The sequence below is a fragment of the Dromaius novaehollandiae genome, chromosome 16 (genome assembly GCF_036370855.1).
Source record: "Dromaius novaehollandiae isolate bDroNov1 chromosome 16, bDroNov1.hap1, whole genome shotgun sequence".
Lineage (NCBI taxonomy): Eukaryota > Metazoa > Chordata > Aves > Casuariiformes > Dromaiidae > Dromaius > Dromaius novaehollandiae.
This window is the reverse complement of record NC_088113.1, coordinates 14,309,789-14,322,392: the sequence shown is the minus strand read 5'-3', so window position 1 is coordinate 14,322,392 and position 12,604 is coordinate 14,309,789. Positions and strand designations below refer to the sequence as shown.

Sequence of the window (12,604 nt, the reverse complement as noted above, 5' to 3'; positions counted from 1 at the left end):
CTCAAAATACAGACAGTATCTTATTAGAAGGTATAATTTTCCATCTTTGAGGAATAAAAATGACAAGCATGCTTTCATACTCTAAGTAATACGTGCACCTCTGAGGTGGAGTAGGCTATTCCCCTCCCCCCCCCCAGCAGATTACAAAAGTATAGGACAGGAGGTAAAGAAAAGTCAATCTACAAGAGACAAAATTCAGGCATTTGCCAGAGTTTAAATGTGGCTAGGGTGCAATTCTAAATCTTCAACAAAATACCAGAAGCTTCTTAATGAGCACAGGTAGTTAGCCTGTTTTATGCCTCCTCTAAAATATAATTTGTCCAACAGGACTGAAGGTCCTTTTCACACTATTTTATGTGGTCCTTATTGTATTGTTTCTGGAAATGGCACCACTGCTACTGAACATTTATCCTTGGGGCTCCTGCCTGAGGACATGCTATTGCCATTTTTAAGAGGGAGAACGCAAATCAAATGGGACACCTAGGCCAAACTGGAAATAGAGCCTGAGCTGCAAAACTAACCCATTTGCAGGAGGAACTGCACAGGTACCTATTAAACCATCCTGCCGTCGTGCTGAGGCACGCAGGGCAGTGCCAGGTTGGAGGGAGTGAGAGAAACGCTGCTAGTTTCCTCATCCAAGAGCACAAAAATCTTCACTTGGGTTGTTACCTTTGCCTGAAACATAGGAGTAGCAAAACCCTGCTGCATTCCCCATTTTCACCATTTGCTTGAGATGAATCTGCTCAGAATCACACTGCTGCTTTAGGCACAAGGTGGCTTTCTGGAGGCATCAAAAATGACCAGTTGCAGTTAGGTGACTACAACCTAACATGTGATTAATGCTACCATCACTACCACAGGAGATGAGCCGTGAGGCTGGCTGAAGATCCCATGGACCTGAATGCTTTTTGTGCTCGTCTCCAAAGGCACCTGCAGATTAAGGAGCAGTGCTTGACCTCATGCGCAAAGAGAAGAAAAAAAAAAAAACAGGAAAAAAAAAAAGGTAAGAGGAATCAGCAGTAATTTAATAAGGAAAACAAGCAAACAAACCCTCTTCCTTGGGGCAAGCACCAGACCCCTCCTCTCCGCGCCCCGGTGCGCGGCTGGCAGCACGGAGGGCTGTGCCGCACTGCAGGAACCCGGCAGCCCGGCCGCGAGAGCGGAGGCAGCGCTCCTTCACACACCGATTTCTGCGACTGGTGCAAGCATCAGGAAAAACTTGGGCAAATCACCAGCTGTTCCCCAACTACATCTACCCTACCTAGTTACCGCATGTGTAACCCCCTAGCAAAGAACATCCCCTGCCTGGCTGAAACAACTCCCTTGAGTCAGCAGCAAGCTGCAGACGTTGGTACCCCCCTCAATTCTGTTCATACCACGCAAAAACGGCAGCAGTAGTGCACAGAAAAGGATATTCATCCCTTTTTTTGCTTGTACAAAAGGAAGCTATAGTTCTCCAATACAATTACACTTTTATTGCGTTTTTTATAAGATTTAGCCATAGAGATCCCTTTTAGAATAACCCAAATGTTTCACTTGGATTCCATTGCTATGCAAGCGGCGTAAGAGATAAAGTATATGGGCTTGATATGGAAGAAATGGTAGAAGGTGCCACAAGAAAGATAAAGAAGAAAAACTGAGAGATATTTTTACTTTATTAGCTATAAACCTCTGTTTAGCAGAAGATCAGAGAACCAAGCAGACAGTGATAAAGTAAATAAACCAAATCCCTTTTCTGCTTTCCCGTGGAAACAGTGGCACCCAGTGGCTGAGGCACAGATCACACTTGCACTTAAAAAACGGAGGTTCAGGATAATCTGTAGCCCTTGAGAGAAGCAAACCTATGGAAACAAAAAAAGAACTAAGCCAAACACAATCTGAGCTATATTTAGATATTCCCTTCTTTATGTTTTCACATTCCTGTGTCTGGCAAAGCCTTTAATAGCGCATGCCTTGATTAAGACCAGGAATTAATTTCACAAGAGACTAAAACATTTTTTAGAGCTTAAAGAAAGATGAACACCTCAAACCTTATATTTCCCAGGTTTGCAAATCTATTTTGAATATTCAAAAGACTCAGCTGGGAAAATACTTATACATAAAACCAACCATTCTCAATACTTCAGCACTTAATTCCCTTCTTGGGGCTTAACAAATAGTTACTAAATAGGTCTAAATAGTAAAGAGAAAGCCAATACAAACTTATCCCTGTCAAGTTTATTTGCTGGCATTTGTAAATCCACTGCGAAAGCATAGTGCAATCAATACAGCTGATACTAAAATTCTAATTAGAGCCTTTTGTTTGAAAACAGCTTTTCCTTAACATGATTAGTGGTAGTGATATAATATTCCCTAAAAATAAGAAAAGGGTTCATTAGTGTTCATGGAAACAGAAGATCAATCAGCCCTTGTGAAAGTTAATGAATACACAGAAATAGCACATAGTGACCTCTGATCTCAGTGCCTGAGGCAGCAGAATTATTATTCCTTTTCCAGCATTGCTCAGCAACAGGACTCCGATACAAAACTTCTTGCATTAATTTCATCTGTGTGATTATTAAAATTAACAGCATTATGGCTGCAAGCCACAAACTCCAAGAGATGTTCATCTGTTTAAATATTAATTAATGATGCTTTTCTGCTTTTAGGTGTGAGGAGGGAAAGCAAACCTAAATATTAACAATTTTAATAATAAATATGAACAACTTTCCAAACATGAAAGATAAAAACATTTTACTTGGAGAAACACTGAAATAACTCACTTAGGAAACCCCTATCCCTCAAGGAAGCAAAAGTTATCCTGTTAAAGCTTGGTTAGGCAAAAAAATATAAGGCTGTCTTTATAAAAAAAAAAAAAAAAAAAAAAAAAAAGCAGGTTTTTAAGTATGATGAAAACAACATCTTCAACATTTTTTATTTAAAAAGCCTCAGGCCTCAACCCTATCCCAGGATATACACAGCTCATCAGCCAGAGAGCTTTCTGAAACATAGAAAACCTGCTTCCAAAAACATGATCTGGACTAGTAAGAAATGAGATTTTGAGTTTTTTCTTATTATTTTGAAAGTTCTGTGAAGTGCCCTCAAGGAGGCATAATTACAATATCCTTTGAAGTGTCCTATGCAACTTGTTACTCAAACAATACGAAGCAATTCATGCTTCCTGACACGTGTGTTCAATGTCTTGACTTTCAGTTTGGCTGAATCACAATCAAAATTCCTCATATTTGAGTTATTCCTGTGGGGAAGTCCACTCTATAAATTAAATTTTGTCAGCAGGGAATAAAAATTACCGAAGAGCCCTCCCTTCATCCTGCCAGGCCAGCCTGGGCCATGGAGACCCAGGCCCTGCTCCCTCTGGCACCTTTTCACTGCTGCTTTTGCAGGTGTTCAGAGCTGGTGTTTGCACCTTTGCTTCTTTTTTGTCCAAAGGAATTTTGTCACTGCCACATGGAGCCTCTCAAGTTCATCTCAGCACTTCAGTGTGAAGTTGAGGGTAAGCTGGAGGTCTGACCTAGCAAAAACTTGTCTGATGAGCACAGGGCACGTCTCCAGCTGCAGCACTCCTTTTGCTACCAAATAAGAGCACCCAGCAAGGACACTTGGCAAGTGTTTAACAGCAGCTGAGAACACTTCAAAGTTTAGAAACTTTTGTCACAAGGAAGGAACAACACTGGAGTGGAGGCTGCATATCCCAAGTAGTAGGAATGGAAATGTCAAATTCCCAGTCTGAAATCTATTCACTTCCAGGTGCAGTATATAGACTATACACAGGTACCCGTCCAAAAAAATTTGGCACTTCACTGAATTATGACATAGTTCCTAAGGAGAAAAAAATAAATATTGCCAGTCCAAGAAAATACAGTAATCTAAGCAGTCTCTACATTTCTACTAGTATTTCTGAAGTGATCTCATCTTGTCCAGGGCCTTCCTCCAACAGCAGAGGACCTTCTCTTAACGTCCAAATACTCCAGGAGACCAGCAGCTAGAACTACTGAGAAAGCATAACAGGGAGAAGAACCAAGACGCACATCGAGGTGGCTGGACCAGACTGTTCTCTCATCTAGCACAAAGGTCTTGAACAACTTTTGGCAAGTCCTTGCAGGACTGTCACTCTCTATAAAATGAAAGTGGAGAGGACATTAACCATCTTATTTTTCATGGCAGTACAATGATTTTCAATAGTTACATTGCCCTCTGTGCTATTTTAGATAATGGCATTTGCATTGTTACCTGTAACAAGATGTCTACAAAAAAGAAATGCAATCTGAAGTCTTGACATTATGACATATTTTCTCTAATGGACTTGCTTCTGGGATTAGCTTTTTAAGATCATTACTCACAGAGTTTTGCTGCAGTCGGGATCATCTCCATTTACCCACTGTGCTACAACTAGCTCGCTCATTCATACCTGCTCAATAGATAGAAAGACTTTTCTTAGCATGGGTTTGAAGTGGGGTAAGGAGCTTACACTGTTTTCAGACCACTTCTTTTACCCCTAAAACATTCTTCCTTCTCCTCTATTATGACTTGCAGACTGGTCACTGGTCTTTTGTGGGATGAAAGCCCAGAGTCTGACATTTCTGTCAGATCTTTGAGAAGCAGCAGCCCAATAAATAGCACACCATTACTTACAGGCATTGAATGACAGAGGTGACACAGAGCCAAAAGCTGCTGGTTTGGATGACTTCGCAGAATGCTTTTGTGCCTTTGAAAAAGATATCTAAGACGACCTGTGCTCACTGGAGAAAGAACAAGGTTGAAGGACATAAGAGGTGGTGACAGAATTTGGAGGGGCAGTTGAATCCAGCCCATAAAATTGTTACCAGCCTTTTACACACAGGACAAGCTCAAAAATCTGTCAAGTCTCATTAATGTGGATGGCCTGTGTGTACGGCAGAGGCTGGAGAAAAAATTCTCAAGGATTCACCACACTGATCCTTGAATCCATGGTAACCCTAAGCCCCACAGTTCTACAAACGCATTTGCAGGATATTTTCTCAAGTACATCTTTTCAGAGCATAGCTCAGATACTTGAACCACTTCCATTCCAGTTCTACATCTGCTTTCCCCAGGCTAGCAGCAGCATCCAACTGGCATGCACAAAGGCATCATCGCATCATCACTATTTTATGTAGATAGTCTGTTGTACCGTCATAAACAACTGACCTCCAAAAAAAAAAAAAAAAAAAAAAAAAGAAAACCTTTCCCTCACCATAAAGCCAGTAGCTATGTGAGCAGCAAATTCCTTTGCTTGCCTTAACTAATGTCCTTGCCAAGTAAGAGAGTCAGTGATGATGCAAAGATAAGTCACTTAATCTGTCATATTCATAAGTACCACAAATTAAAAAAGGCAACATTTTGCTATTACATGTCATATATGCAGAGCATTTCAATGCAGTTATTTTTAGACCATTTTTACCATCCATCACAGACAGTTTCTCTAGAAAGAAAAATATCAGATCTGGTTGATTTAAGGCCCCCTCATTTAAAGGCCAAGGTTAGTGTGGCTTTTGTCTTCTTTATAATTGGATTGCTCAACCACAGGTAAAGTCTTGCTATATCAATCATTGCATGAGTGAAAGGTGAATAAAGGCATTTACTGAACTGTCATATCCATGATAAAACAGCAGATGCTGTCAGCTCCGAAGTGAATACATTAGCAGAAGTAAACCTGAAAGATAAAGACCTGTTAGTCATAACATGCCTTTTCAATCACTTATGTTAGCAGTCCAGATTTGAAATAAAGTGAACAATCCTTATTTACTATAAATTAAGCTTATCTTAGCACTACAGTGCATCTTAAATGAGGATAGCGTATTGATTTTTCTCCTTCCAAAACAAATGCTATTTACCTTCCCCATGCTTAATCAGTTTACTTTTTGGAAAGCTTCCCTCACCTTCAGTTCTGTTAGCACAACCCTATTAGATGTAGAAACCTAATATTTTACATTTTTCCAGTGTTTTGCATAATAATCATAATTTTATTAAACTCATATACAGATACTAAACCCAAACCAGTAAAAATAATAGAGTGAGTGGTTACTTCAGGACACTAACAAAGTGTCTGACTGAACTGAATTAGAAGCTTCCACTCCTCCATTATTCACAGAAGGAAAGTACATTGAATAAAGGAAGGTAAACAGATTCTACAGTACACAGTACAACCCAAGAAATGCATCAACTATCCCAAACTGTCAACACCATAACAGCATACAGCTATCTGTAGGTAGCTGGGCATGCTAGTCTGGGATCCACCACTCCAGCTGAGACTTCACCAACCTTAAGCAGAGCAGAAGGATTATTTCAGCTGTCTTAAAGGCAAAATACCTTTTTTTAAAAAAAAAAAAAAAAAAAAAAAGCTAAATACCTTTTGACATTTGTTTGTTTTGCAGCAACATGACCTTGTTGACTTGTGTTCAACTTGTATACCTTTACCATGCTTTCTGACAGGCTGCTCTCTTGCCTTTCTCCCTGTCACGCACTTGTGTAGGCAATTAGCATCACCTAGACACCCTTGTCCCTATTGAATTTCTTGAGTTTGTCCAGGTCATAGTTTTAATAAGCATACTCCTTATTGCTTCACCCAGATGATTCACTGACTGGAGCTAGACAGAACAGCATTGCACTCCAGCTATCCTGCTCCTCTGACAGCAGACCACCAATAGCAGCTCTGAGTACAACTCCCTCAAAATATATAAGTACAGCTTTGAAACTTATTTTATTGTCATCATGAGGGTCATGAACAACATGTTTTCCCCAGATTTTTATAAAACTTCATATTCAGAAGTCATTAAAGTCAAGTTAAGATATCTGCTGTTTCTACTCAAACCACAAGACTTCTCTATTGTATGAAAAAGTTAGCTGTGCAGAACCAATTCATTCTCTACAAACCCATACTGGCCATTACCTTCTTTTTCTTTTCTTCCAGTGTATCTGCTGATAGATTAGCTGTAACATTCTCCATTCCTAGATTAATGACAATTGTCATTAAAATTGTATGCCATCTTTTTTCAATTAAAAATTTGCAGAGACCAAATTCCCGACTGGGACAGTCAAAATAAGATTCAGACCTTAAGCTTGCTAAGTGAGCAGGAATGATTGGTTAGAGGCAATCAGCCTGACATGTAACCTGACAAGGCATTTGTACTCAAGAGCCTGTTAACAAAATGATTTAACCATGCTTAGCTAAATGCAATGCCTCAGGTATTTTCAGAATAACCAAAAGTTTCTATCTACAGCAGTTACAAATTCCTGACCATTTCATGTAGCACACAGGAGTCAACCAAGCTATTTTTTAGAAGTCTTTAGCTGTTAAATTAAGATGTTGGTACCAATCTATGAAAGCAGCACATAATAAGGATGCTGTCAAGCAAAACAAATGTTTTCTGACAAAAAAATTGTACGTGAAACTGAGAGATTCTTGTTGAATCTTCTACCTTATTGCACTAGGATACCCAAAGAGCGGTTGCATTGCTTTGGTTGCGGAAGAAAGATCCAAAGCAAACCACTTGTTCTCCCACTCCATGCTTCCTTCTGGCACAAAAGCAGCTGCACGATAGCTGTCGTGATGCTGATTTACCAACAGTAAATGCAGTACTACAACTTAAGTGGGAAAAATTTATTTTAAACATTACAGAGCTGGAAATAAATACAGGAAATAGAAGATAGAGAGTGTGCTTTTGAAAGAAAAATCAATCAAGTCTTAATCAGGCTTTGAACAGGAAAAAAATAGCCAATAACTGTTTAAAACTGGCCACCGTTTCAAAGGTCTAGGATAAGGCTGAACAATAATGTTCATAACTAAAGGATAAGCTTTACAACAAACACAAAGCATGAGACTCCTACAGAGTTCACATCAGAGAACGACAGTGGTAACAGACAAAGTGGAACCACACTACTATAAAACAGAGAGAAGTCGTGTATTTACAACATACATATTATACAAAAAAACATTTAAAACATTTAGGGAGAGATTTCTTCTCCATCCAGCTGTAAGATACAAAACACACACTGGAGGGTTTGCTCGATTTTATTTTTTTTCCCCCAATTATCTACAGAATAGATTTAACTTTTGGCAAGGTTAAAAAAACAAAAACACAAAAACAAAACAAACCCTTTGTATTGCAAGAATTTTTCATCCAACCTGAATTTTTCCAGTGTTTCCATCCTTGCTTATCATCATCACGGCCATCCATGGGGGCAGCTTGGCAGAAGACAAAGAGTTTGCAAAGTTCTTTACGTTCCTTCATCGATGCTCTGATCTGTAGGTAGGAAAAGTGTCCGTTCGATGAAGCTTCATCGGGCTAGAAACATCTTCTCCAAGTCAGATGCAAAAATAGAACAACAGTAGTAAGGAATAGTCTGTTATAAAACACTGCATATTTTAACTCTGAACTACAGATTACAGCCTTTTAATTACACCTGTATCTGCTCAATCTGCTGCTGTCTCAGAAACAATATGAAGACTTGGACTTTCTTTCACAGTTCTTTAACAAAAAGTTTTTTCAAGAAAATTAATTTTAAAAAAGTTCCAACTTGGTATTTAAAATGAAAATCACCCTTTATCTCACAATATTAGCATCAGTTCTTTTCTTTGTATAAGAAAGTAAAAAGAGATCCAATTCAAATACCATAAATTCCAATTTAGATGAAAGAAACTTTGTGCATACAAAATTTCAATAGTGTCTACCATTCAGTGAGTAAAATGCTGCACTCTCTCTATATATATGGGAATTATACAACTCAGCATAGCAGTTACTTTACACTGATGATTTTGTCTTATCCAGTAATAATTAGCATTCTGAGATTTTGGTCACCTAATTAATTAGAAACGCTCAGGATACCACTGAAATAGTAGCCCTGACTGCTGGAAGAGACTATAACTTCAGTCTCCCAATTGCAACGCTGTCTGCATGGCTTTTTTTTTTTTTTTTTTTTTTGAGGGCCAGGATTTTTGAAAGACTTCCACTAAAACTAAACTAAATATTCCTAAATGTTTGTAGCAATACAGTCTACCTATCTTATGGCAGCTCAAGGCTGAATTATTGTTTTAATAAAGGACTCTATACTAAGGCACAGTGAAAGCAATCCACGGATTGTGTCAGAGTGCTGCCAGCAGTCTTGTTCTTGCGTGTCACAGGCTGCCACCAGCAGGTCATCTTCCCATGCCCTAACTTATTGAACAAGCTTAAACAGGCATGTCAGTGCTGCTTTTATTATTCTACCCTTCTCTGAAACATTTGCAGGGCTTAGTTAGGGCTTTTTATGTGTTGTCTGCCCCCTCTAGTGTTCAAAAAAAGGAAAAAAGGGGAAAAATATGATTAGCTTTATTTACAAGTTGCTGAAAATCAGAGGATAAGAATGAAATAGGGCTATATATCTCGGGGCTGCCAGCGCTTTCAGTCTTTAATCACAGCTTGTGATGCTTCATGTTCTGATGGTTCCAACCCCTGGAGTCTCCAGCTTTATTAAAAAAGTAAAATAAATGTCTAACTCATTATTCCTTGAAAGTCCTACCTTGTGAAGTGAGGGAAGAGAGAGGGAAAAGAGAAAGAAATGGGGGGGGGGAGGGGATTCCAAAGATGCTCATTTTTCTAAACCAGGATCTTTTAAAGCATCTGACTAGCGATTTCTGAATGCTTCATGCTGGCAAATGACATCTCCATGTTAGTACGAGCATTACTCCCGAGTCCTTCTACAGAACGAAAGTTTACCACCTTGTTTATTTTACATCTGTTTCATTGACTTCCATACTAACACTAATTCAGGCAGCCCATATCGGCATAAAGAGTGAGTTTATAATGCAAATGGGACTTACACTTTTAACTAATAAAGCATGTACAACTACAAGCAGCTCATTTAGGGCCAGCTCCTGAGAGGCACTAAGCACCTGCACCTCCGCACTGGCGGACGCAGGTCTCACCAGCGGTGCCGCTGGGGAACGAGGCTCAGAATAACGGCACCGCTTGGAAGGTGCTGCCGTTTCCACTTGTCTCCTTTATCTCAAAAGATAGAAAGCACAATTTTGAAACATGCTTTGAACTAAACAGGCATTTCACCAGCAGGAAGAGGTCAGTCAGTGCCCGGTTAGCGATCCCCCGTCGCCCACCCTGCACCACACCGGGTGCCCGGCCATACGCCCAGTAACCGCTAGATGCCCCCGGTGACCACCACGGGAGCAGAGGGTGCCCAGACTGCCTGGGGGCCTAGTGGTGAATCCACCTCTGCTGAGGCCCTCAGAGTTTTGGGCAGGAGCCTCCGAAAGAAAGAAAGAGCCCAAGTCCCTTGGGCTGACAGCAGGGAGGACATATAAAACAGACAGCTCCCTGCCACTCTTCAAGGCTTCCTGCAATGCGTGGTGGCAACAAAGGTGGTCAAGCCATGATTCTCTAGAATCACTTAACGTGGCCATTTCCTTATACTTCCCCAGATTCAGCTGTTTTCAAGGATGCAATCGTTTTGATTGAATGTTATCAAAGAAACAAAATGTGTAACAAAGATCACATTGTTCTTAGTGTGAGGCAGGCATCCAAAGGAGAGGATAGCCAAACAGTCTGGCAGAATTCAGATGCCATTTAAACAGAGTTTGGTAGCAGGAAGGGTTGGGCGACCTTGATAACTGGCAGTACTGTAATAGCAACTTCTCCATGTTTAACTATCTGAAAAGGTCAGAGAACTAGTCAAATCAAGAAGCACCTGATGACAACCCCCCTACAAATCCAAGTCACCCACCGAAGGTGGGATGTGCCCCTGCCTCCATTGACCATAAACAGCAACTGGCAACTTGCTTAGATTGCACATCAGCATTAGCTGAGATGGCACCAAAACACGTGTCGTGATCCAATGTGCGCGTTGATCATTTCACACACCATGTCCTTACCTTGCAGGCCATAGAGCTGGCCGGTGCTGTGCTGCCGCGTGATGTGCTGCCAGTAGGCACTCCGGGGCAAGGGCACCATGGCGCTGAGGGACACGGCCCGCTCGCTCATTTTCATCTGGAGCTGCAAAGTGGCAAACCAATGTGAAGGAGACAGTCGTGTTTACTGCAAGTTTTCCAAGAATGGCACAGCCACTGCCTGCAAGAACTTCTAACGCAATAACCGCCACAGCCTCTCCCTGCCCCTGTCTGTCCACCCTCCGCAGCTGTGATGGAACCAGGGATTGGGCCCCACGGGCACACACCGCTCAGGTTAGGAGACTACACTGCAGTTGCACACCAAAGCTCACCTTTGCGCTTCCCTGGTCCTGGGCTAGGGCTGCTTCCCCTAAAGGTAGTTTTAACTCAAGCAGCTGAAACAAAAACTGGGGATCAGCAGAAGACAGAGTACTAGCTGCATCGAGAGTCCGACTGACATTTCACACGGCTGAGGACAACCTACTGTTACTTATTTTGAAGCATTTTCTTTCCATCTTTCCTCTCCTACAGCTGAGAAACATGCCAGCTGGATGGCATGTTGACTCCTCACGAGTCAACACAAGAGCTCGACACAAGCTCAAGTGCACCCTTACACTAACATCCTGGACCAAAGAGCACATCCAGGTGTGCTGGGAGACAGCACAGGGCTCAAGTGCATTGCTGGAAGCCCCATCTCACACTTCCCCCCTCCAGAAAGCATCTTCAGCTGTTTTCTCATGCAATCACAGGCCCTTGTTAATTATATTAGACTTAACAAAAGAATATATGAGAACTGACCCCTTTAATGCAATTTTTACATGAACTGCTAGAGCATACACATGTAGGTTGATAAAAAAATTACTCAGATTTTAAAAATAAGCTTCACTGTACAGCTAAAATTCTCCTCCCAAAGCCCCGGAAAACACATCAGTTCAAATGATTTTTCAAATTTATCATGCTAGTTTATAAAAGAGTAAGCTTTTACATTTTACTTTTGTCAAACCCGAGGTGAAAGAATCTTTTACAGAAATATCAGTATATTTTAGAGTGAAAACAAAGAGGTCAAGCAAGCACAGATGAGGCAGAGATAAGGGCTGGCTGTCTTTGCAAAGAGCCATTTTGAAGTTATTTAGATGCGGCTATCCACCCTCAACCTCCTCTCTGTACGGTGGACATTGTGCCTGTGATCTGAAAGTAAGTCAAAGCAAAAAAATAAATAAATCAAGCCAACTCTTGCTCTTCAAACAACCACCTCTAAGTCAGTAAGATGTGAATCACTCTGCACAATACAAGTTTCCACCTACATTGTACCATGTAGTTATGTACCATGTATATTCCTTCGATAAAGCCCGAATAGATTGCGGTATTACCACACACATTTCAGCACCATGGAAACAAACAATGAAGGATCTATTACTGGAAACAAAAATCAGCAGAGCATTGCGAGTCTGACATTTTCCCAACTGTAGATAATTTTTTGGTGGCTCCATTTAATGGCAAGTTGAATGGTAAGCTAAAGGAGTTGGAGCAACAGTTCAGCTGACTGGAAGAGAGCAAAAAACAACAGGATATCTTGGGAGAAAGAAAGAGAAACAGCTGGGAAAGCAGATTAGATAAAGACACAGAAGGGGGCCAGAAGTATAGCCCCTCCTGAACTGAATCAGCAGGGAAAAGAATTTTTTTAAACCCACAGCTAGTGAAAAGAATTAG

General features: G+C 40.8%; 1 protein-coding gene across 6 annotated transcripts in view; it reads right to left on the bottom strand.

The window, feature by feature from the left end:
• Positions 1 to 7,603: 7,603 nt before the first annotated feature.
• The window catches only part of DOK5 (docking protein 5), a 45,707-nt gene continuing 40,706 nt past the window's right edge, over positions 7,604 to 12,604 (bottom strand). For 3 of the 6 annotated variants that reach the window (XM_026101912.2, XM_026101919.2, XM_026101916.2), the window contains 2 exons: positions 10,880 to 11,000; positions 7,604 to 8,316 (listed from right to left, as the gene is read on the bottom strand). In XM_026101912.2, coding sequence (XP_025957697.1) covers positions 8,246 to 8,316; positions 10,880 to 11,000 — 192 coding nt within the window. In that variant the 3' untranslated portion in view covers positions 7,604 to 8,245. The remainder of the gene's footprint in view (positions 8,317 to 10,879; positions 11,001 to 12,604) is intronic. The other 3 variants (XM_026101915.2, XM_026101917.2, XM_026101918.2) reach the window with 2 other exon arrangements.